Genomic DNA, 27,294 nt, shown 5'->3' with positions numbered 1-27,294 from the left:
TATTTATTTATTCAATTAAATTGTCCGCCTAAGGCTTAACAATATGTTGCTTAAAAACTAAGGAGAGGAAGGAATGTACGGGTTAACGAATTATGGAGTGGGAAGGGTGTTGCGAAGGAGGAAGCGGAAACGGGAGGGTGGGATATGGTAGTCGAAGAGATCGGAGTGGTCGTTGAAGGTGGCCAATGCTCGTAGGAGTGGGTCATTTTGGCCGTAACAGGTTCGGTGAAATTCTATGTAGAGGGGAGCTCTGGGGCGTAAGGGTCGAGACGGAACATAAAGGGGTATAAGCGACAAGAGAGATGGGGAATCAAGATCAGAGGAGAGAAGATTGGCAACAAAAAGGGACTGGATGATAGAATGTCTGACCTGGATAGGTTCCAAACTAAGCAGGCGACAACGGACATGATATGAAGGAATAGACGACTGATCGAGAAGGAAGCGACGAATGGCGATACGGGTAAATTTTCGTTGGACCTTCTCTAGCCTAGCCATGGCAGTGATACCGGGTGGAGACCAAACAACTGCAGCGTATTCAAGAGTGGGACGGACCCAACAGCAGTACAAGGACTCAAGGCACATTGGATGTCTTATCTCGGATGATAAACGAAGGATTAATCCAAGAGCTTTGTTGGCTTTTTTTTAGGACAAATTCGACAAATACATTGAACAGTAATTTTTCGTCCAACCATACACCGAGATCTTTCAATGAGGAGACACGAACAAGTTGAGAGCCACAAATGTAGTACTTCCAGAGAACTTAGTTGGATGAACGACCAAACGATTTAACAGAGCATTTTTGAGGCCATAAACGGAGACCATTGAGGCAACACCAATCAGAAAATTTGTCCACCACATGCTGGAGGACATTACAGTCATGAGATGAGGCAACAGAAAAAAAGATTTTTCGATCGTTCTTTTTGTGAATGGGAATAAGAAATGCGGATTTCCATATTGTGGGAACGGAACCCTCTTGGATTGATCTGGAGTAAATACGGGACAGAAGGGGAGCAAGAGACGTTGCACATTGTTTTAATATGGAAGATGGAATACCGTCGGGACCAGGAGAGAACGAAGGCTTCAGTTTACTCATGGCGGCAAGGACACTTTGCGTGGTAATAGGCACATTGTTGCATGAGAAAACATCGGGAGGCGTTGTAGAAAGTCCTCCGGATACAGGGAACTGATGGGTGGTAGGATCGACAAACACACTTGACAGGTACTTTGCAAAAAGTTTGCATTTGTCCTGAGTGCTGGAAGCGACTTCGTCGTCAAAGAAGATGGTAGAGGGATATTCCGAGTTAGAAGTGTGGGATTTGACAAAGCGCCAAAAGGACCCTGGATCCATCGAGAATCGGTCCTGTAGGCGCACAACATAGGAAGCGTAGCAAGCACTGTTATATGTACGGTAAGCTTTGTCTGCATATTTATAGATCCGTAGAAAAAAGGGATGACGCGAACGATTATATGCCCGGAGAGTGCGGTTTTTATCGGCCTTCAAAGCCCTAAGCGACCTGTTCGACCACGGGGGACTGGGGGAGGGTTTCAGGAGAGGACAGCAGAGAGGAAAGGAGGAGGTGATTACATTGTTGAACTTATATACTACTTCGTCGATGTTGCTGCATTGTTCGATGAAAGACCAGTCGGTGAAATGAAGTTGAATGAAGTTAAATCTTCGGTATCGAGATCGGTGTGATTTAGGTTGATGTTGTTGGGTGACGGGGGTTGCAAACTTAACGGATAGTTCAAGTGCAGGATGATGTTGATCAAGCGCCACATGGGGTAGGGGTGAATCTAGCACTGAAGAGCACAACTCGGCAGCGATCGTATTTCCGAATATAAGATCAAGTTGACAAATGATTTACAGTTTACAAATGATTCGCCTGCCTCGGGGCTCCAACGTCCTTCCGGGGGGCCTTGTCGCTAGTACTCTGTCCATAGGAATACTATAGACTAGTGATCTACGGGGCCCCAGGCGACCGCCTAGTCCGCCTACCGTTAGATCCGCCATATGTTGTGTGGTTTACTCGTGCACGTACCCCTTTTATAAGGAACTATGCCATCGCTGGACAAGTCGTACAACGCAGTCCTGTGATTAATGATCTTGGTATAACGCTTGACGACAAGCTTTGTTTCACGCAACACTACGACGGGATCATTAGACTAGCGAACAGAATCCTAGGTTTGTATACTATGTACGATACTATATCTATTAAAACGTTATATTGTGCATTAATCAGGCATTAATCTTGGAGTATTGTAGTATTGTGTCTTGTTCCCACATGGAGATTTGGTAGAACTCGATCGATCATTCATCATCGATCGATCACACCCATCACCAATCCCAAACGAATCCCAATCCCAATCGATTCGCAAACGAATCGCAATGCCATTCGAATCGTAATAAAATCCCAATCGCAAAGGAATCTTTTAGGGTTTCAAATCCTAAAAACGGGATCCGATCCGATCTAATCTTTCTAAAGATTGACCTTGATTTACTCCATCGGCACGTCGAGTCGAAGGTCTTCCTTGTGTTGCATTGGTACACCAAACATCGCTTCGAAAGGGGTAATACCTATACTTTGATGCGGGCTGGAATTAATCCAACGCTATATGTTCGCTACATGCTTGTACTATTTAGCCAGATCATTTACATATGACTTTGGAAGCATACCCATTATTACTTGATTCACTCTTTCCACTTGGCCGTTCCCTGGTGGAACCCCTGTAAAAATTTCAACCCGTTCCATATTTTTCCTCTCACAATATTGTTTGAAATGTTTTGATGTAAACGCCGCACCTTTGTCACTCACAATACGTCTAAGATTACCGAAACATTCACTCTGTGCTGACAATCACTGTTGAATCACTTTGAATGAATTCGTCATTTTGGTAGAGAAAATTCAAGTGTATTTGCTGAACGCATCCACCACAACAAAAATCGAACCTATACCTTTTCTCCGTCGTATCCGTAGGACCCAACTGATCCAAATGATAAGTAACCAACGGAGTGTCACCTTTTAGGGACCGTCCATAAATTATGTAACGCTGAAATTGGGATTTTTCGATCCCCTCCCCCCCTATCGTAACAAAACGTAACGTTAGAGGAGACCCCCCTTCCAAAATTACGTAACGCATGATCGAACACCCCCCCCCCCTTAATTTGGTTTTGCATCAACAAATACAAAAAGGAGGGTGGGTGAAGGGTTCCCCTTTAGGCTGTCTGCGTTCATCAACCTTTCTCTTCGTCTCGCCATTGCCGAAGGAGTGAACCCTTGCGCCGGCTATGGCATCGGCCAACTCTCCTATCCAGTTTCCGAAGTCAGTTAGGTTGACTTTGTCCCTGGTGTGTTTAAAAACGGCCCAATTAGTAAACATACTAGGAGGCAGTCTACTCACCAATTCGTTTAGTAGCGCTACGTTGTACATGTATCCATGTAGCTCGGACAGCTCTATTGTAGCACACAATTTCCTCACTCCCAACCCAAACCGCTGCCGATGATCGAGGCAGCCGAATTATCCAACTAATCCTGATTGACAGCACCGCACGACTATTGTTTACCAACAAGAATATACAGGTCGATGCGTTTAGCGTAGAATGACATGTAACTGTTTGAATTTTGTTGACGGTAAGATTGAAAACTACAGTCTTTACCTGAGACACACGGCTCTTAAACCTGTATTACACGGTGGATTTTTTCATAACAATTTTCTGTCAAACCTCTGTTTTGGTATTTTATAAATGTCAAGTTCGTATTCCCTATCAAAAGATATAAAGAAATAAAAGTGCAAAACTTACCCAGGTGGGCGATCATTTGTCAGTGACCAGTGATAGGATTGTATTACGTTACGTAACAGAATGTGAACCCCCCCCCCCCCTCTCCCCTATGTAACAAACCGTAACGCTACAGGGAACCCCCTCCCCCCCTTTGAGCATTACGTAATTAATGGACGCCCCCTTACTATGGGGATTAACAGACCCTCGGATTTACCCCTTTTTCTCTCGGCTAAAATACACTTAACGCAGCACTCTATCGTACGTTCCACTAGCTCAATCAAATTGGGAATATAAAACTCCTGTTGTTTGATTTCCTCCAACTTGCGCGCACCGGGATGGCCGTTGACGTGTACCGTACGGATTAATTCTTTTTGCATCGCTGCCAGTACCACTATTACTTCTCTCCCTTTTATTACTTTCATCAACAAATCGTCCCTGAGAAAGTAATCCTCAAACGGTTGACCTTTTAAAAGTTCCACAATGGCTTTCACACGTTCATCACTACGCTGTGATCTTCTAAGTGCTTCCATCATTTTGTCTCATGTCACTATCATAGCCGATGCCCTGTTTAAGACATCTACATGTTTCATTGCTGTCCCTGATCGATGAACCACTTCGAATTTGTATTCTTCCAACATTAAAGCCCATCTTGCTATTCTGGCCGAAAGCTCTTTCGACTTTAATGTATGCTTGAAAGCAGCACAGTCCGTTATGATTTTGAACCTGATACCTCGAAGATACACTCGAAACTTTTCCACCACGCGAACCACTGCCAATACTTCCAAATGATACGCATCTTTTTGTAGATATGATACTTATCATACTCATCTTTTTGCATTAAAACAGCTCCATAGCCGAGTTTGATGCATCAGTATGAAGTTCAGTTTCAGCCTTTTCGTCATAGATTTTCAACACTGGATCCGTCACCAAAACTCGTTTCAATGTGTTGAAGCTGGAGCGCTGCTCTTCTCCAAACACATATTCCACCATTTCTGAAGCATCTTCGTTAAGGGCTTTGAAATCGTGGCACAACCCCCAACATTTTTTTTTGAACTAGCCGGTTAGACCAAAAACCTTTGCAATTGTTTCACGTTTTTCGATTCCGGAAAACATTTTTCTGCTCGCAATTTTCTCGTCGATATGCGATAACTCCCGTCGTGTATCACATACCCAAGATATTCTACTTCTTTTTACAAGAACTGTGATTTCTTTCAATTAAACTGTACACCATTTTCACTAAATCCTTTAACGTTTGAAGGTAAGATTCCATCGGTGAGGGGTATTATCAAATCGTCTACGTACACTAACACCCGACCACTCTTTATCAGTTCACAGAAAACATCCGCCACAAATCGACTGAAGCTTGTCGGACTGTTTGATAATCCAAAAGGTGTACGCAAAAACTCATACTGTCCCGCATGCGTCACAACAGCGGTGTATCGTTGGCTCGATTTCTCCACAGGGACATGCAAAAATGAGTTTTTCAAGTCGAGTGTGCTAAACACCTTGGCGGATTTCAATCGATCTATTTGATCATCAATGTTTCTCAAAGGGAAACAATCCTTTACCACCCTACGGTTTAATTTGCGATGGTCTACACACACACGCAACGTACCATCTTTATTCCGTGCCATCACAACCGAACTGGCAAAATCACTCTCTCTTTCTTTAAATACACCGGCTCTAACCATTCGTCGATGGTTTTGTTTAACTCTTCCCTTTCTGCCGGAGCGAAACGCCTTGGAGTTGAACGCACCGGTGTCTCATCGTGCAAAATAATCTTTGTCTCGACTCGGTTCTTCACTTGCTCCATAGGTTGGTACTCCGAAACCAATCTTTTTATCTTTTTCGCGAATTGAGAAGAAACATCGAGTTCTTCCTCCTTTTCACATATAATAGTAAATACTTCGTTCGTCAGGCCACACGGAGTGATTTAGACACCCGCCGTTGTCATTGTCACCCCGAAATAATTCAGCGAATCCTTAACCAACACTGTATCGAATGATATGCTCTTGTTCGGAACCACATAAAAGGGTATCTAACTAAACACATTCCACATCGACGTCTATAGTGAACACACCAAGTGCCTTTGTCGTCATACCGCCGAAACCTCGAAAACACATTGTGGTATCGGTCAACTTTCCACGCGCTTCCCGCTGCACAAAGCGATCGAAAACTTCTCCAACTCAAACTGCAAACATATTTCACAGCCCATAGCTGGCATCGCGAAAGAATTGGTTTAAAATTAACAGTCGTTAAAAATTTACCAGAGTCGTTAAAAATTGCAAGAATTTGGCATCGCGATAGCATTGAGTTCATTTGTTAATTTTAACGACTGGTCCTTTGCCGCCGTTAAACAAACGACTGTCAAGAGCGTATGCGATGCAAATTAACAGTCGTTTAATTATACTGCTCGATTTCTTTACCCGTGTTTGCCTATATGCGATATCGAGCAGTCGTTAACTGTTTTGACGATCGTTTATTTTAACAGGAATGAACAACAAATGAACTCGGTTAAACCAAAATGAATTTTAAACAACTGTTAAAATGTGTTCATTTATTCGCGATGCCGGCTCATGGCTGTGAAATATTTCGCATTCAAAATTGTTGCAAATTTATAAATGAAATATTTCGAAATTGTCAGCGCTGAAATTTTTGGATTGAAATTTTTGGATTGAAATTTTTCTTCGATCGGAGTGTCAAAAATGTGTAGAAACCAAAACGCGCTCTCGCCTCCGTGTATCTCACACCGATTCTCCACCTTACTCTAGATTTTTACACACATCATGATAAAATATCCCGCTCGTTGTTTGTAGGGGATGCTTTAAAATAGACAGCGTCGTCTTCAGCATATTTAACCGCTACGCTATAGAGTGTTTCTGTTCGTTGAGAAGTTTGTTTGGGAATAGTGTAATACTCACGAGTGAAAGCAAACCGAAGCAAAAGATAGAGTGAGAAATACGATTGCTAAGTCTTATTGAGTAAGAAAAAAAAATTAAAAACTACAGAAGGTTTAAAAGCTTTACACACTTTGCAATAGAAAGAGTTATTTCAATACAAGTTTTCACCTACCTTGAATATGAAAATGTGTTACATACTGCGATTAACTCTTGCATGCGCAATTCTGTTCGTTGTTCATTGTGATTCTTTTTCAAACGTTTATTGGCTGATGGTTGATAGAATATTTCCATATTATCGCATTCCTTTCAATGGTCTACACTGTTATCAACTTGCACTGCTTCACTTTTTATTTGGTTTTGGGAGCTTCTCACAGCCTCATTTGTTCGATCCGAACGTTGCGTATTTTACAAGGAAATAGCAATGTTACTGCAATTTGTTTCTTTTCGGTAAAGTGTTGAAAAGAGCATTGCACATGTTAAACCGAAGAAAATAAACCGTATGAATATGCTTCTAGCGGCCAGTTTTTGTTAGTGTTCAGTCGCATTTTTTTTTTACTTTACTTAACACATGTGTCGTGCTTGTTTAACACACGATATTGTTTTTTTCACTTCGCTTCAAACGAGCAAAAATGAGACACTTGAATCGTATCGTGAAAAATAAACACAGAATATAATCATATCAACTTTCACGGGTTCGATCACTCATTCATGGTTATATTAATTAAATAGAGAGGTTTACACAAACAGTGCAGTTATGCAACAATTAGCAATGCATAGGACTAACAGAACGCTGCCTACAGCAACTACTAAATGAATGCGGAATGGAACCGAAAATAAACTGTTTTTCGTCGCTCCAGAATTACCGAAAGCAGCCATACCACTCATTGATGGTTGTGGTGATGTTTGATCGTTTTGTTCGATGTCAACTGTAAATAGAAGGTGAAAAAGATAGGTTTTATTTCATTTGGGTAAATTTCATGTAAATGTACCGATAGTGATGCAATTTGTAGTGAAACAGTTGTGTTTTAATGGATCTAAAGTGTCTGGAAAGACAATTTCTGAACATTTTAACACGTAGCAATTGGAATATGTTTTATGTTCGCAATCACAACTATTTTTACCATGAAACACATCAAATTTTCGAAAAAATACATATTTTTATGACTACTTCGTTGTACCTATAATGGTGATATGGTTCCTATAGTCGTTGTATTGTGTTCCTATAGTGATGGTAAACAAAGATCTCTCCAAAATAATGTATAATTTGTTTATTTGTAAATGTTAAGTGATTGGTCATCATTGGCCTTACCACTGATCTTATAAACTAAATTTATAGTAACATAAAGCATCACGTTACAATGTAACATCAGCACAAAATAAATAACAAAGAGTATCACAGCAAGAAAACAGGTTAACTTAGGGAATTCCAGTCAAAAGAGTCATAGTGCGCATTAAATCTGATAGCCATCACAGTCAAAGGTTAATTATCGTTATATGCACCTTTAGTTTCGCGAACTCTTAGTAGCGCATAGTTTCTTAAAATACGAGCAGGTACGTGGAAATTAACTCTAGCTAAAAGGTCCGGTGAATCTATCTCTCCTAGGATGATTTTTTTTTTTTCATGAACATGATTTGCGCCGTTTCGCGACGAGTAGCGAGAGACTCGAGTCCAAAAATTAAACACCGGGCATTATAACTATCTGTTCGCTCTATCAATAATTTCGTTATGGTGCACATGAAAGTCAAGTTTACGGTCAAGAGTAACTCTTAAGTCTTTTACTGCACTGTGTCGTTGTAATTGTGTACCGGAGATGCAGTAGTTAAACACTGGGGCCCTTCACGATTCTAGTCAGTTTTTTGTATGGAGTTTGACAGTTGGAGGCTGAAATCATGTAAACACTCCATACAAAACCACACGAAAAACTAGCCTGCGATTTTCAGACTAGATTATTCTAGCCTCAAAGTTAGAATTAGATTCGAGTACCTGCTCGAAAACACGGTGTTGTTTACATTTACCCCAAGGTGCATTTAAGAGATCACGTGGTGGAATCTAGAATCAGAGTGTATGTAGTCCAGGTGGTCTCATAGAATATTTTTTAAAACCAAATTTGAATATCACTTTTGATAGCTTGGGTGAAAACTTTTGTTCAAACAAGCTTTCTAGAGGCTTGACGAATACTCAAAACACTCTTAAAATCTTCATTCAGAAGCAGAAGCGATGAAAATCAGCCTTATAAATTCATACACCTTGGGATAAGCCCACCTGCATATTATACTCACATAGATAGCTGATCGAAAACTGCTATACAATGCAAACAGCTGAAAGGCTGAAACTTCAGCCTACGAACTTACAACGGAAAGGGCCCCACTATTGGACAATTAGAACGGTGAAACGACATGGACGAACATTTATCAACAGAAATTTGTAGGTCGTTGTTCAGACACCAGGTAACGTCATTGAAAAATAGAGAAAACAGCAAGGGTCCAAGGTTACTACCCTGTGGCACGCCTGAACAACTCACGAATTCCCTAAATGTCATACTTTCAACTTTGACGCGACATTGACGATTGGTGAGGTAAGATTCGAACCACTCCACTAAAGGGGTAGAGAATCCAAGACGAGCAAGCTTCGCCAACAGCAAGCGATGATTCAGCCGATCAAAGGCAGCCTTAAGGTCGGTATAGATGACATCCATCTGGGCTCCCGAAGCGAATGCAGCATGGCAGTGAGATACAAACTCCACCAAATTGGTGGTCACACTGCGGCGAGGGAAGAACCCGTGTTGGCGTGTTGATATCAGCAAGCTGCAACAGTTCAAGAGCGAGTTCTGGATGACGACTTCAAAAACCTTAGCGCCTGCAGGCAAAGTAGTAATGCCACGGTAGTTTTCCACTAAGCTCTTATCCCCCTTTTTATGCACATGAAACATGTAGGACGATTTCCATCAACATACGCTGATTGAGCGAGAGTGTGAAGATACGAGCCAGAGGTCCGGCCAAAACTTCGGTGCATTTGGCAAGAACTGCGGTTGGAATACCATCAGGTCCAGGGTTGTAGGATGATTTGACCTGCTTTAGCGCCTTTAGCACAGAATCTCGGGAATTGTTTATGTCACGCACATTAGCATCGACAGCGTCGGAGGGCACGTTGTTGAGAGAAGCATCCAATGAGAAGCCAGGAGCTTCAGTGGCAAACGGACTCATGAAACGATCGGCAAATAAATTGCAGGTTTCCTCTTTGGTACACGAAGTTATTCCATTAAAGGAAACTATAGCTGGCAAGGAGCTGTTTTTCCGTTTTGTGTCGACATACCTCCAAAATGTTTTCGGTTTTCTTCTTAAGCTGAACTGTATACGAATCAAAAAACGAGAGTGAAGTTGTCTATTATAGCTTCTATATACATTGTGTGCAGCGATGAACCGCAATCTCGATTGTTGTGTTCCACTGTTTTTGTAAAACCGATAGCAGGAAGATTTGTTTCGTTTTAAGCGGCGTAATTGAGCATTACCCCACGGTGGACCCTGTCGTGGACGTTTTATAGGGCAACAGGCAGATAAATGTTCCATACATTTCCGATTGAACGTATCGAGTGCATGGTGTATGTTTGGGATTGAAATGCGCCAAATGTAGGCAATTTTTGTGCACGTGAATTAAGCCATAAACCCAATAGCAGCGCCATCTCGAGGCAATGACACAATTACTCCCAACTTCACAGTAGCGCCATCTGCGTGATTAGTTATGCATATCATAGGGCCACAGGGTGATGATATTGGCTAATAATTAGGAAACATTTGTATGTCCACGGAAAGAGGGGAAATTAAGCCAGCGTACAAACCAAAAAATGTAAACATCGCTAACGGAACACAGCACTTTGTAATAAGTACCCCAAGAAATACATTCAGAATTCAGTTAACAGCACAGATTTTGGAGCCAGAATTTAATTCTACATCTTCATATCACCTTGCTAGCAAATCTTGCATAGAGTCCTTGGCGGGTAACTCTTGCTTGACACTTGTTAGCGCTCTCCGGTGAATATGGTAACTGTGCTGATTTTTGCTCCCTTGGAAAACTCGAGTCGCAAGTTTAAACTATCTAGTGTGGGGCGCAATCCTACACAGTTTACTTCCGAGTTTCCATCAAGGAATGACCAGTCAGAGGATTGAAGTAAATCATTTAGGATCAAAAAGTTAGTGCAACTGTAGTCGAGCATGCCTGATTCTTGATGTGATGTTGTATGATGTTCTGCTTTGGCCAAGCCGTTCGGCAGGCACAGCTCTATAGGCGGATGATAGCAATCAATAGCAACTATGGGGAAGGGTGTTATTGCCGGTGGAGAGCATTGTTGCAGGATATCGTCGCAAACAAAGATCAAATCGAGGTAGTTATTCGACGCATTATGAATTTTGTTAATCTGGTACAGTCCGTTGCTATTCATACAATCAAGAAGAAGGCGACAGTTGTCCGTGATCCTCGAGATTTCGTAGTCAGCTTGGAGCATAAGTGGATTTGTTTCATCGGGTATCCAATTCAGGTTTGACAAATTAAAGTCCCCGAATAACAAACACATTTCATTAGCTTTACACGCTACGTCGTCAATAGTTGAACAGATTGTGTGAATAACCGACATGTTATTTGCCTTGTCAGGAGGAACATACATTGCGCCGATAACATACGTTTACTTAATGCTGTAAATCTTTAACCAAGGTTGCTTGACAGTGTCTGATGTAGAACATAAGAGTACTCGCAAATGTGAGGCGACAGCTATGAGAACCCCACCACCTTTGGTTTTCCTACTACTTCTGTCATTACGGTCCTTTCTGAAGACGATATAATGGTCCGGAAACAACTGTGACGAGTTAAAAGAGGAGTCCAACCATGTTTCACTGAGGATAATGACGTCGTAATGAGTAGTAGAAACATAATCGAATACCTCATGACATTTAGCTTTTAGTCCTCTAACATTTTGATATAAAAATAACAAATCGTCAGTATAATTTAAGGAGGCAACCCCTGCAGGAATGACATGACCGTCATGCGTTTGTGTGAGTGTTGGATCTGTACTGTAGCAATAGTGCTGCTGATGTTCCGTAGTGTTTGGTTCACGATCGTTAAGTAGCGTGCACGAGATGCTGTTACTAAGGACTGCTTCAGTGGTGGTAAAGTTGTTTGTTGTTGGAGGAACAATCATCAGGTGAGTGCGTAATCAACAAAAGTTTCGGCGTTATTTGGCTCATATGCGGTGCTCAGCTGATTAGCGAGCGTGCGAGTGTGCGTGATGTGTGTGAATTGTTTATCGCTGTTTATAATTAGTGGGTTTGCGGTGTGGGTGAAGTGCGTGGAGTGTGTGCTGAAAGTATTGTGTGATCCAACAGCTGTAGTGATCGAATATCCTGCGCTGTAGATAGGGTTGTAGGTGTTGAAAGTCTCATTGGCGGTAGACGAAATTTTTCACCTGGTTGTTGAGCTCGGTAGTCGACAAATTCACGCACCGATAGACCAAGCGTTCACGTTGAGTAAGAGGCACTAACACCTTAAACGATAGAAATGAGAGTGTTGCTGTGTTTGTGCCTTGTCGTATAAGGCAATATGCAGTGACATCCTCAATGAACAAAGCTTGTTTGACCAATTGCACTATTTGGTCACTGGACGTATCCGGAGCGAGCCGGGAAATATACAATGCGCACTTTTGTACTGTAGACTGACCGGGGACTATTTTGATCCGAAATGTAGTTGTATCTTTGTTTGTGCCTGTGATCATGGGTGGAGCTCGATTTTTGCGATACATATCATCAATCGGCTTATTATGTTGGTTCTGGTTGTTATTCTTTTGGGTGTTGATGGTTCTGGCGCCAAATGTAAACAACGTATGGTTGTCAGTAGCGACATCCGAGAACAAACGTTTTGACCGATTTATGCGACGAATTTTAGCGGGGGGGTGGCTACTTCATGGAGTTTTTAGATCGAGCTGGCTCATCCGTGCAAACCCAGTTTTAATTTCATTAGTCAATGGCTCCATAACGGTCTTGATGCTTTCGGCGACTGTTGTTATTGCCGTCTGGAAACCAGATTGCATGGCTGCGTCTTTTACGAACTTGGTGCGCGGATTCATAAATACGTTGTTGCAACCAATACAAAACCAGTGTAATTGTTTATATTCCGCAATGCGCAGGAACAGATCAGCAGAAACCGAAGTGCAGCGCTGATGAAATGGAGAGTCGCACAGGCAGCAGCTGATAGATGCCTCCACAATTTCCATAGTGCAGGCGTTGCAAATACGGGCCATTGTATGGGAGCGGTGTAGGTTTTCGTTGCAGCAACAAGAGCGATGGCGGTTAGGACGCGCGAACTCAGATGCGATCCGAAAAACGAAATCTTCGCGAATTTTTTGGTCAGCAGAGATAAACGCACTTTTGGAAGATAATGGAACGATGTTCTAAAATACTGTGATTATACAGAAACCGGAAAATAGTGTGATAAACAGCGCGATTTTCAAGAAAATATCATGAGCAAACCGATGTCAGTCAAGGCCTGCCTTTGTACATACTAGTGAAGTGAGCTTGGCTTTTCGTGATTTATTGTTACCATAGCAGGATAGTCAGTCCTACATATGGGGGCACGGTCCATTCGGGGCTTGAACCCATGACGCGCATGTTGTTATGTCGTACGAGTTGACGACTGTACCACCAGACCGACTCATCGAATGTCAAAAATATCCTCGAAAAAATCTAAAATGACCTGTTTTAATAAGATTTCATAACTACAACCACTATAGGAGCATGTCTGTTTTGTGTACCTGTAATGGCACTATGGTAAAAAACACTTCAAAATGCATAAATATGGCTAATAATTTTAGTAAAACAGTAACATTTCATAGCAGTAATGCTGAAAAACTATTAATTGCATGATTAAGTGGTAATTTAGAACGTTAACAGACATATGAGTTTGGTTATGAAATCCTACGGATTCAGGAAAAATGTTGACATAGTTCACAAAATAATGGATGTTTCGGTTACTAAGTAACGGAATTGCCCCAATTATCTTTTAAACCCTTTGTAACAGGCTAAAGAACATTTCACACTAACATAAATAACTTATTTACTTTTAATTTGCCGTATGCATTTTAGTCCAATACCACCACTATTAGTACGTTTACCCTGTTTGTATTTTTTGCAAAAATGATAGCTCGCGAAGGAAATGGTTTTAAATTAACAGTCGTTAAAAATTAATCAGAGTCGTTAAAAATTGTTAGAATTTGGCATCGCGAGCGCATTGAGTTCTTTTGTTAATTTCCGTCGTGAAAAAATGACTGTCAAGAGCGTATGCGATACAAATTCACAGTTCTTTAATTATACTACTTGATTTTCCCCCCGTGTTTGCCTATAAACGATATCGAGCAGTCATTAACTGTTTTGACGATCGTTTATTTTAACAGGAATGAACAACAAATGAACTCTGTTAAACCAAAATGAGCTTCCTGTTAAAATGTGTTCATTTATTCGCGATGCCGACTAGCATTATGATATGAGCATATATGTGACACATTTTGGTAAACTTTTTCTGCGGTCGAGCAACAATTAAATGCCGCATATTGTATACCTTTTAAACTACACGGCAGAATTCTTTTTAATCATCATTCTGCTGCTGTATTCAACATGCACACCGACTCATTGAACGTATGCTGTGATTAGACCGTTTCCTACGAGACCAGGCGAGATCGATTCTTATCTGGACCATTCTCCAGGTATCAAGAGCCGAGGTATCAAAAGGTATCCGATAACGTGGGTTTAGAAAGGTAAAGAAGCCGTTACAGCCCGGTCCATAGTATTGCTCGTTACGTCAAAGTAGAATAAAATTTGAAAGAACAGAGAAACATACATTTTTTTGTTAGTCGATGTTCTTGGTTAACCCATAGCGGGATAGCTAGTCCTGGGCAACTAGGTTCATACGGGGCTTGAACCTAGGACAGGTATGTTGTTGTGTTGTGTACATATAGCACGACAACGAGGGGCAGCCGAAACCAACCAAGCCATCCATAGAATGCGGGGACGCGTGGAGCATGCAGCCAGTGGCGGATTAAGGGTATCGAGGCCCTATGCGGTAAGACTAGTTGAGGCCTCCTGTAAATGGTAAATGGTGTTTTAAGGGGATGGGGTGGGATGAATCCCTACCTGCAATCCCGATTGGATGGGAAGGAAGGAAGGAGGAGGTGGGAGTGGATTGGGCTGTGCATTATTAATAAAACATTAAATGGAAAGACAAAATGTGTTCAATGTAACCATCCCTCATTTAAATATTTGATATCCCATTGACTTTAACTATGCATTGGTTGGCTTCACATGAGCGCACTAGTGCATTGAATGATATTTTGTTTGAATTGCTTGTTTTTTTTGCCCAAGCGCAACTATCTACAACATAAAACCCGTACAAAGCATGCATTCAATAGATCCGGCAAATAGCTCCTACGGCAAACCGATTCTTACATCCACACGAAAACTTGAGCGTTTATCAAATCCGGAATCTAACGACGGCTCTAGCTATCGCGCAATGCATCAAGCAGAAAAAAACGGGAAGGAAAAAACAATAACCAAGTCAAGCGCTCACACATTCTCCAATACTGCTGGGAGAATGCAGGAGGTGAAGAAGTGACATCTTTGAAAATGTATATGATCTGGTACAACTGATAAAGAAGCCAGCAGACAAGCGATATCATCACCTCCTCCACCACTATCATATGAACAGCTGGTGTGATCGCAACTACCGTCTAGCTTGGAATGAGGGGGAGGACAATATTCATCTCTTTCCAGCCATCCATAAAATTTATTTTTGTGGCTGCTATTTTATACAACAACCCAGGGAGACCTCCACAATTTTTGCTTAAAAGCCGTCTAAAAACCTTCAATTGGTCGAGTAACCTCGCTTGGTCGAGTCCGCACGACGTCCACACGCCGTCCTGAATCTTCAATTTTGAGGCCAAGGAATATACTTGCATCCTTTTGCATGAACATACGAATCCGGAAAACAAAACAGCAGCTATAGAAAGCTGTTTTTATTAAAAACTGTTAACGTTTTTATTTTCACTTGGTGCTACCTGCTGCTTAACACCTGTGTTACAAGCATTGAAAAAATGGATATTATTTATCAACCAAAGTTGTAGCTGCACGTGTAAACAACATCTGTACTCTTTCATCCATTTTTTTGCTCTGGTCTTTGTGTGATTGATGGTCTCTCCATGTTAGTGTTGTGGTATTGATGGTTCTCAGGGAAGAGCGGCCGCTGATAACCCTGTAACCATTCCAGCTATTGGCGATGATGAATATGCTAAGGCTAATGAAGTTACGGCGTGCAAGAGTATTATGGCAGCAGGCCGGGTTATTACGACCTGCGTAGACTAATCGATCTGCTATTTGGTTTCCCTGAATATCTGTGTGACCAGGAATCCAGCAGAATGTGACTTGGGGTGAATTCGGTATATTGCATAGTTGTTGGATGTTGGGGTCACTGGTGGTTCCAGATGCAAGTGCTTGAAGGACACTTGCTTCTTCTTCTTCTTTTTGGCTCAACAACCGTTGTCAGTCAAGGCCTGTACCACTTGTGGGCTTGGCTTTCAGTGACTTATTGATGACCCCCCATAGGAAGATAGTCAGTCCTACGTATGGCGGCACGGTCCATTTGGGGCTTGAGCCCATGACGGGCAAGTTGTTAAGTCATACGAATTGACAAATGAACTGCGATACCAGCCCTGCAAGACATGCACTGTCGGCAAACATTACGTTGGGTTTGTCTCTGCGTAGGCCTTCGTCAGCAGGAATAACCCGGGCTATTGCTTCTGCGGTAAGGATTGAATTATGGTCTAATAGCCGGATGGCGCTATTGTCGATGCTGCAGTAGATTCTACACCCCGTGGAACCATTTTGTACTGATTCGTCAGTGAAGAACAGATGATGGTTATGGTATTTTTGCTGAACAAGTTCAGCAAAATGACGATTGGCAATGAGACTGTTGCAACCAGCCCGATTACTATTGTAATTTTGTTCGAAATCGTCAATGGGTGCAAGGGGCCTGGAATCAGATATGAATTTATGGCTTAGAAAATGAAATGAAAAGGTACAGTATCGGACAGAATGATAGAGCATTGGTTTTTTAACGCACCGTGCACCCAAGTTTATGTGTGGTTTGTATGTGTTTGTGTGTGTGTGTGTGTGTGTGTGTGTGTGTGTGTGTGTGTGTGTGTGTGTGTGTGTGTGTGTGTGTGTGTGTGTGTGTGTGTGTGTGTGTGTGTGTGTGTGTGTGTGTGTGTGTGTGTGTGTGTGTGTGTGTGTGTGTGTGTGTGTGTGTGTGTGTGTGTGTGTGTGTGTGTGTGTGTGTGTGTGTGTGTGTGTGTGTGTGTGTGTGTTTGGATGTATGTTTGAATGTGTATTGATGTGTGTGTTGGTATTCACAAGTATGTCGTTTCGGATAGATTTGTAAGTAGTTTTTTTGTGTTTTGGGTTAGGTTTTTGGTGTGATAAGCAGGACCACCGCCCTCGCGATCAGTGTGTTTTCGATATATTAACCATGTTACGGTCTTCTTTCGCCGTGGTCTTCTGAGGACGTACGGTTGACTTGCGCGTTTCGGTTGTCCAAGCGCGTTTCAGTTGTCTAAGCACGTTTCGGTTGTCCGAAGCGCGTTTGCCACAAAAGTGCGCGATCGTTCCATTACGAACTCGATCCTTTTGCGCTTAATGCCAGCAGCCGCCATTCGCTTTTAGATATGGCGCTGATAATTGGTACAACGTTTACCTCGACCCATTGTTACTAACATTGCTTGCTTGGACCGTCAAGAACGCACTGGTTAAAAACTTGAACACGGCTGATCCCGCGCTCTGCCTGCGTTCTACTTCTATACGGGATGAATAACATCGTTTTTGAGCAGCGAAAACATCGCATGGATAAAACTATCAACGAGTACGCGAGTAAGCGTCTTCCCTTCAAAATCGAGAAAAGAATACTGCCGCGCTCATGAAACAAAACGCCCATTGAAACGAATAACTGCGCGCCAGCTCAATGCACGCACAAAGTTTACCATTCGCACACAACGTTCAACGCAGAGATGCACGAAGGCCTTTCAATGGCGTGCACTGGAGAAACACCTGTGAGGGAATGCCGAGTTCATTGCTATTGTGCGCGTGTCCATTTCGCACCGGTGTCGCATTCACATTCTTGAAACAGCACACCTGCGTTGTCGTCCGAGGAACAAGCGCTGCTGTCGATGCAAACTTTAGTTTTTATCCAAGTGTAAACGCACAATGTTTCACATGATAACACACATAATAAGAATAATTTCAACGCAATATGACATCATGGCAAGCTATGTTTTTCAGACACAAACCCGCGCACTTGCAAATACACATTAAAAAGCACACTCTCTTTCTACTACTACACACACACACACACATGCACACACACACACACACACACACACACACACACACACACACACACATACACACACACATACACACATACACACACACAAACACAAGTAACGTGGCAAAACAAGTGCACGGTGCATTGAAAAAAAAGGGTCCTATCTTAATGTCCGATACTGTATGTGTTGCAGATGTATCATAAAAGTATTTTACTAAAGCTTCAGGTATTTCTGTTGGTGGAATGATGGTGTTTTCTGTTTTTAGAATGATTAGAGTTGATTTGTGGTTTTCCCAGATAAAAATAGTACTTTTTGGAATATCACTCTGGTGGTTGTCTTATGATTAGTTTAAAAAAAATACCCCACGATAGATATTTTGCAAATTTTACGGTTTCTCTTAATTCCCGATTGGTTTCTCGGTATTGATCGGCCAAGAGCGGAGTAAAAATATTGTCTTTTTTTTTAGCGTTGAAGACTCTTTAGTGCTTTTCGTCGAGTCTTAATGACAAGGGTAACTGTTTTATTCCACCAGGGGACGAACTTTCTGCCAACTGGACCCTTTGTAAGAGAGATACTAGTTAAGGCTGCATTTGTTAGTGTCTCTGTAAAGCGTGTAAGGGAAAGAGGATCATCTAAGTGTAGTGTGTATGTCATTTCTATTTTGTATTTTTCCCAGACAGCCTCCTCATATTTGCACCTGAGGCGTTTATGAGGGCTGTGGGTTTGTAGATAGCTATGGACTCAAGGTAACACAGTTTCCATCTCCTGAGAAGCAATAGAAGGGGATAAAGAAAGGGCCAGGTACCGACTAATAATTGTGGATTCTATTGGTGAAGCTATTTTCACAGCTATTCCGGGTATATTGGTAGAAATATTAATAAGGTTAGAGGGTCTGTTATTGTAGTTATTAGGTTAGAGGGTAAGTGTAGTTATTGAATGGAGAACTGTTTAAGTTTGGTATGGTCATTTTTTCTTGTAAAGCGACTAGAGCTAAAGAGCAGAAATGTGTTGAGCGACAAACAGCACGCTGACAGAATTGGCAGTGGTACAGAGACTTATTTCGCTTGTTTAGAAAACGTTCTCAATGAGGCCAAAAATAAAAATTATCACACTGATTGTGCAGTAGTTGACCTAACAAAGGCCTTCGATCGTACCTGGCGTCCGGCGATCCTTGAGCTATTGAAGAAATGGGGATTTGGAGGAAGTCTAACGCGCTTTGTAAAAAGTTTCCTAACAGACCGGATCTGTAAAGTACTAATTGGAGCATATATCTCTAACATCAAGGTTTTGGAGAACGGTGTCCCTCAAGGTGCTATATTATCACCTACGCTTTTTCTAATAAGCACGGAGTCTTTATTACAAACGATACCTACTAATATAGACTCATTCATTTATGCTGATGACATAATACTAATTACTCCAGACAAATCAGAAACAAAAAAGAGAACCAAACTACAAAAAGCACTCAATAAACTTCATCGTTGGTGTTGCTTAACAGGTCATGCATCAACAACAAAAAGTAAAATTCTACATATATGCAATTACTCACATAAAAGGGCAAATAAACATATAAAAATTAAATCAGATATCATTCCAAACACAAGAGCAGTCAAAATTTTAGGAGATATCATTGACAACTCCGACAACACTTTCTCTACGTAAAAAAAAATGATCAAAAGCACATTAAACATTCTTCATATGTTAGGTTGAGGAAATAAGAGATCGGCAAGATGCACACTTCTTACTATTTTTAACAGTTGGTTTGTTCCAAAATAATTGTACGGCATTCAATTCAATACCATGGACGACGCCAACTATGGCTGCAAGCTAGCCCCAATGTATCACTCTGCTATGAAAAAAATTACAGGAGCTATAATCACTAGCCCAAACACCGCAGTACTTTGTGAAAGTAGACAACTACCTCTCGATCATGTTGTAGTCCTTAAATTAGTAAACCTAGCTGGCAGACTCATTGAAAAAGGAATCGAAGCAAATCCTTTTGTAGATAGAGCCAACAAGGTGTTAAAACAACTAACAGGTCACAGCATGCCCAACATAGCTAAACTCACAAGCTGTTCGACTAGACCTTGGTACCACAAAATCCCCACAATCGACTTGACATTGCAAAAACTAAGCAAACACGAACAATAAATAGTACAAAGCTATCAAATGCTCATCGCCAACAAATAAAAATATATAATAAAAATTATACTGATGGCTCGGTCTACAATAGTTCTGCTGGCTGTGGCATAACATCGCCAAATGCTCACTGTAGTATTAAGCTTTCGGAGAATATATCAATATGCTCAGCAAAGGCTATTGCTATTATGATAGCAACTGAAGAAGCGACCGTAAATGACAGACCTAACGTTATTTTCACAGATAGCGCTAGTGTTCTGAAAACATTTCAGAAAGTATCCATATGAAACCCTTATATACAATCTATCGAATCATTATCAAAAGACAGGTCAATCGAATTCTATTGGATACCAGGACATAAAGGCATCGCAGGAAATGAAGTAGCTGTCCGTCTTGCGAATGAAGGTAGAATGATCAAAGATCATGTAGATGGAACTATCTCCAGAAGTGATGCATCCTTGTGGTGGAAAGGATGAATAAATCAGAGCTGGCAAAACATATGGAACAAATCACCCACTACCAACCTTAAAAAAATAAAACAAACTACGGCACCTTGGAATGAACCACTAGATCATAGCGATTAAAAAGTGTTAACAAAATTTAGAATTGGACACCCCCGACTTACGCATACGTACAAACTTAAAAAGGAATCACCGTTAATCTAACCATTTTGTAGATGTGATACAACGGTGGAACACATATTAATGGATTGTTTTGGATATTCCGCAGAAAGGAAGAGACACAGACTTGGAGAGCATTTGAAAATTGTACTTTCCAACAATAACAATAACATTGAAAAACTTTTGAATTTTTTAAAGGACACTTATCTTTAGAAATAAGTATTGGAATAAATATAAAGATAAAGTTAAAGATAAAAATATTTATAAAAACATAATTTAAATGAAAAAGCATTAGAATTTACAAACATTTTCACCTTTCACCATTACCATAAGAACTCTTGATTTTTATTTCTTATTGAACTTTTACATCTTTTTTTATCGCAAATAGTATTAGTGGTTTCGGAATTGTAAATTCAGGCAAATGCTAAAAAGCCTTGTAAAAAAATAAAACAACAACAACACCTTAAGCGAGAGTGAGCCGTTGTTGAACTGCGCTCTGTTTATGTAATCTGGCATCGCAAAAGAAAGGGTTTGAAATTAACAGTCGTTAAAAAATAATCAGATTCGTTAAAAGTTGCTAGAATTTGGCATCGCGAACGCATTGAGTTCATTTGTTAATTTTAACGACTGGTCCTATACCGCCGTTAAACAAACGACTGTCAAGAGCAACAAATGAACTCATTTAAATCAAAATGAATTGTAAACGACTGTTAAAAAGAATTCATTTATTCGCGATACCGGCTATTAACAACACTTTCAAGCACTGCACTGCTTGGACATTTTGGGTCAGTCAAGGAGTGCGAGGTAAAACACGTCTGCACTCTTGAGCTGTCACGAGAAGAATGATTAGTTTTCAGTTACTTATTGATTACCCATAGCAGGATAGTCACTCCTACGCAGGAAGCAAGGTCCTTTCGGGTCTTGAACTCATGATGTACATGTTGTTAAGTCGTAGGAGTTGACGATTGTACAGTATCGAACAAAATGATAGGACCCTAGTGTTTTCAACGCAGCATGCACCCGTTGGGACAGGTTTATGTGTGGTTTGTGTGTTTGTGTGTGCATGTGTGTGTATGTGTGTGAACATGTGTGTGTGCATGTGTGTGTGCATGTGTGTGTGCATGTGTGTGTATGAATGTTTGAATGTGTATTGGTGTGTGTGTTTGTTTCACAAGTAGGTCGTTTCGTATAGTTTTGTTAGTAGTTTTCTTGTGTTTTGGGTTAAGTTTTTGATGTAATAAGCAGGACCTCCGCCCTCGCGATCAGTGTTTTTTCGATATATTTACAATTTTACGGTCATCTTTCGTCGTGGTCTTCTGAAGACGTCCGGTTGACTTGCGCGTTTCGGTTGTCCAAGCGCGTTTCGGTTGTCTAAGCGCGTTTCGGTTGTCCGAAGCGCGTTTGCCACAAAAGTGCGCGATCGTTCCATTACAAACTCGATCCTTTTGCGCTTAATGCCAGAAGCCGCCATTCGCTTAATGATATGGTGCTGATAATCGGTACAACGTTTACCTCGACCCATTGTTACTAACATTGCTTGCTTGGACCGTCAAGAACGCGCTGGTTAAAAACTTGGACACGGCTGATCCCGTGCTCTGCCTGCGTTCTACTTCTATACGCGATGAATTACATCGTTGTCGAGCAGCGAAAACATCGCATGGATAAAAACTATCAACGAGTACGCGAGTAAGCGTCTTCCCTTCAAAATCGAGAACAGAATACTGCCGTGCTCATGAAACAAAACGCACATTGAAAAGAACTCCTGCGCGCCAGCTGAATGCACGCTCAAAGTTTCTCATGCGCACACAACGTTCAACGCAGAGATGCACGAAGGCCTTTCAATGGCGTGCACTGGAGAAACACCTGTGAGGGAATGCCGAGTTCATTGCTATTGTACGCGTGTCCATTTTGCATCGCTGCGCATGCACATTCATCCATTAGCACACCTGCGTTGTCGTCAGAGGAACAAGAGCTACTGTCGATGCAAACTTTAGCTTTTATCCAAGTGTAAACGCACGATGTTGCACATGATAGAATACTTTCACACATCATCAGAATACTTTCAACACAATATGACGTAATGGCAAGCTACGTTTTTCAGGCACAAACCCGAGCACTTGCAAATACACATTAAAAACCATACTCTGTTCCTATACACACACACACACACACACACACACACACACACACACACACACACACACACACACACACACACACACACACACACACACACACACACACACACACACACACACACACACACACACACACACACACACACACACACACACACACACACACACACACACACACACACACACACACACACACACACACACACACACACACACACACACACACACACACACACACACACACACACACACACACACACACACACACACACACACACACACACACACACACACACACACACACACACACACACACACACACACACACACACACACAAACACACACACACACACACACACACACACACACACACACACACACACACACACACACACACACATACACACACACACACACACACACACACACACACACACACACACACACACACACACACACACACACACACACACACACACACACACACACACACACACACACACACACACACACACACATCCAAATACAAGTAACGTGGCAAAACAAGTGCACGGTGCGTTGAAAAAACCAGGGTCCTATCTTAATTTCCGATACTGTACCACGAGACCGGCCAAGCCTACACATTATCCGTAGAGTAATGTATTGAGTATTAGGATCTACTTACGTTTAATTAACGAGGTCTTATAGTCAGCATACTGCTCCCCCGGCTCCACGTGTGCTGGAATTGTTGCTAAACAGGTGATTTCTATCCGACCCACATTGTTAGTTAAAGCCTCTGTTATGCGGATAGATAGTTGACTGTATGAGGCAAAAACTCTGTGACTTTTACGTGTTTCGCCCTCATTGACATGCCGTCGGTATTTGTGATCATACATTGGACTGCAGGGAAGAGAAGATGAAAAAAATATTTATTTTAAATTAAGTTCGGTTTATGATGTCATTGCTAAACATTAACCTGTTTCTATCGTTCGAAAGAGGGTTAAAAGATCAATTTTTCCATAAAAAAATTTTCACTCTTGTGCGTGAATCTTTAATGCTAGATATTTTTCCAAATATCCAAAGACCAAAGTTTATTTTTTCTCTGTTTTCGCTCTTAGTGCGCGTTTATCGGGAAAATTCTATTCCGGTCAATACAGTTCCTTACATGCTGATTGCTCAAGTCCCTACATTGTGTTGTATTTTTGAATATGAAGAAAACTTAAACTCTACAAATCATCAATGTAAAATGCTTTGTCATTCGCCGAAGTTTCCGGTAACCCAGTAACTCGTATGCAAAGAAAGCAAGAAACATAAAGAACGATAAATTTCACTTCCTTGCACTATGAGCTTTTAATAACACGAAACGTAGATCAAAGCAGATATGCTTCTAGTAACCATGTGCTTTTCTACTTAAGATTCTCTTAACTGTGTGGCTACCAGTGGATAAAACACAATTCTTTGCAATCGTACGCGTAAACTATTTTTGGCGGTTCGCAACGTTAACACACGCAAAAGACATTCCGATCAGGGGTGCAAATCAATTATACCAGCGGCCAATGCTTGGTTGGGAGAGGCTCGTCGAGCAGAATCACCATCATTCGAGAATGGATGTCATTAGCTCATGCGATTGCGAGATTCTCTGCGTATCTTGAAGATACTTCTTCTGCAGGTGTTTTAAAAACGTATAATACTGTGTCTAAAACGTAAGGTGACATTGGATGTAAAATTTAGCGCGCCAAAAGTAGCCCCATGTTTTTATTTTTCATTTGTCAATATGTATGTTTTTTACATATCTGCCAAATTTCAAGTCACTACATCATCCCGGCTAGGAGTGACAAATTGTTTTCGGAGCTGCGTCATGTACCAGTGTCGTCGGTCGGTCGGTGGATTATCTCCCCGAACGGACGGTCGCCAAAGCCGGTCGAAAATCAATTTTTCGCAAAAATCGCAAAAACTAGCACCCATATTGAAAGATTTGGCACCAGACGACTTCTGGCTATTTAACAAGCTAAAATTGGGTGCTAGTTTTTGCGATTTTTACGAAAAATTGATGTGTGTGTAGTGTGTGTGTAGAGAGTCAGTCGAGTATCGAGTCATCAAGGACGTGTTGTTTCTAGCTCCGCTGCGAAAGTGTATTTTCAAAGTGTTTTTGGTTCTGTGCGCCAGTGACTTTGCCATTACCATTTTCTTTGCTACATTGTGGTGCACTGTGAAGTGCGGTTTTTTTATTGAAGGACAGTTTTTGGATTGGTGTGAACGGCGAAGCGATTTGCACGTCCTCGCTCTGCGGTGTGGTGCCGGCGGTGCCGCTTGAGCGGCTCGCCTTGCCCGGTGGGCCCTGTCGCGAGGGTCTTGCCCGATCCTATGGCGGGGAGTGTTATTGGCGGCTCGATTTCGGCAGTTCTGATGCGTTGGACATAGGAGTGCGTTTTGTGCGCTTTGTTTATTTGTGCACTACTTTGCTGTTCCTACGGGTGCTATTTGGCTGACAGTGACGCTGTTTTCTTGAGTGCAGCAAACGTACTTTTTTCCATAGTGTGTGTTAAATGTGCGATTCTCTAGTAGTTGCTACTACGCACACTTTATCGAGCAACGCAACGTGTGTGTTTGTGCCTATCATGCTGTGAGTTACTAATACTGTTAGTTACCAGTTCTGTGAGTTACCAGTTCTGTAAGTTACCAGGCACTGGTATTATCAGTGTTGCGTGAGTTACAGTGCAAAGGCCCTTCATTCGTTTGTGTTGTGTGAGTGTCCGCAAATTAGGTGATTATACACTAGGCTCGCTAGGTGAGTTCCTCGTAAATTGATTTTCTTCATGTGGGATTCGGTTGAGCAAAACCACCAATGAGCGGGAACGAATTGCTACCTCCCCGTCCTCTGATGTCGGCCTTAAAGGATATAGGCGCTTTTTTGGCCGTAGTAGCAAGACGCCTAGATCTCCTCCGTCGGATCTCGGAGAGTGTTCAGCTTCTCCTGCGGTTGAAGTAGTTGCCAGTACGTCGGTCGATTCTGCTGTTGTTGAAGCGGTAACCGGCGAGGAAAATGTGATGGCAGCAGAGGATTCCGTGACCTCGCAACCAGTGGAATCGTTTTCTTCATCGAAAGAGCCAGCGCTTGTTGTCGGTGGAAACAAGCTGCAGGAAGCTTTAAAGGTGGCTGGAGAACTTCATGCCTATACGAAAGATCGGAATAACGTTCACCATCCGATCAAGAAGATGGCAGTGAGCATCTTATCGGCGTTAGCCTGTGTTGAACGTGAGCTCATGACGACACGGCTGCGAGCGGAAAGGGCTGAAAAGTCCCTAAAAGAGGCGCTAGAAGGCTGCTCCCAAACCGAGACGCCAGTGAATGGTAAACGGGGCAGAAATTTGAGGTCGCCTGAGGAAGCGGACGATGCTAAGAGAGCAAAAAATGATGCCCCCTCTGGCAGCTCGCTGGTCGCGAGTGCCGGTTGTGGCCCCGAAATGAACGAGACAGAGGGGTCGTGGAGCACGGTCGTGCGGAAAAATCGCCGGAAGCCGAAGGAAAGTGTCATTCCGGATGACACCGGCGCAAAGCAAGTTCACCCTGCATCTACTCGGGAGGCGCTTCCGCCGAGGCGTCCAAAAACCGAAGCCGTACTAGTGGCGCCCGGCTAAAATATTACCCATGTGGAAATCCTCCGCAAGCTAAAAGCAGATCCTGAGCTTCAAGCTTTCGGTAAGAAAGTAGTGCGAATTCAAGGAACAAAAAATGGAGGCTTGCTATTCGAACTGGGCAAAAGCGATGATGATTGCGGAGTCGACTACGCAAAGGTGGTTCAGAATTCCATTGGCAACAATGGGACAGTAAAGACCTTAGGCCAAATGGAAACGGTGGAAATTCGATACATCGACGCAGAGACGCAGACCAGCGACGTTGAAAAAGATCTTCGGGATTTGTTCACCGAGCTGGACGGGGTAACTTTCGAGACCAAGATGACCAAATCCTTCAACGGAATGCAGACCGCTTCAGTGAAGCTCCCGACGAAACTAGCAACGCTAGTGGCAGCACGTGACAAGATTAGGATTGGATGGTCAATCTGCCCGGTAAAAATACAAATACCGAACAGGAGGTGTTTCAAATGCAGGGAGACGGGCCATTTCTCCCGCGATTGCAAAGGCCCAGATAGGACCGACTGCTGTCTGCGTTGCGGTGAAACAGGGCATTTTGCCAAAACATGCGTCAAACCTCCCAGATGTGTCCTTTGTCCACCGGGTACAAACATGCATCATACCAGCGGAGTTTTCTGTCCAGCGAGCAAGCAGAAATCGACATGTGATTGCAGTCATCAACAAAATAACCTTCTGCA

At 42.2% G+C, this 27,294-nt stretch overlaps 1 protein-coding gene across 4 annotated transcripts in view; it reads right to left on the bottom strand.

Moving 5' to 3' along the window:
* LOC11175855 (uncharacterized) overlaps positions 1–27,294 on the bottom strand; it is a 206,123-nt gene that overhangs the window by 21,207 nt on the left and 157,622 nt on the right. For 3 of the 4 annotated variants that reach the window (XM_061641036.1, XM_061641042.1, XM_061641049.1), the window contains exons 9-10: positions 23,649–23,863; positions 15,458–16,738 (exon numbers count right to left, since the gene is read on the bottom strand). In XM_061641036.1, the coding sequence (XP_061497020.1) occupies positions 16,530–16,738; positions 23,649–23,863 (424 nt within the window). In that variant the 3' untranslated portion in view covers positions 15,458–16,529. Of the gene's footprint in view, positions 1–6,850; positions 7,605–15,457; positions 16,739–23,648; positions 23,864–27,294 lie in introns of those variants that run through there. The other variant, XM_061641054.1, reaches the window with a different exon arrangement.

This window comes from Anopheles gambiae, chromosome X (genome assembly GCF_943734735.2).
Source record: "Anopheles gambiae chromosome X, idAnoGambNW_F1_1, whole genome shotgun sequence".
NCBI classification, from domain to species: domain Eukaryota; kingdom Metazoa; phylum Arthropoda; class Insecta; order Diptera; family Culicidae; genus Anopheles; species Anopheles gambiae.
This window is presented reverse-complemented; position numbering and strand designations above follow the sequence as displayed.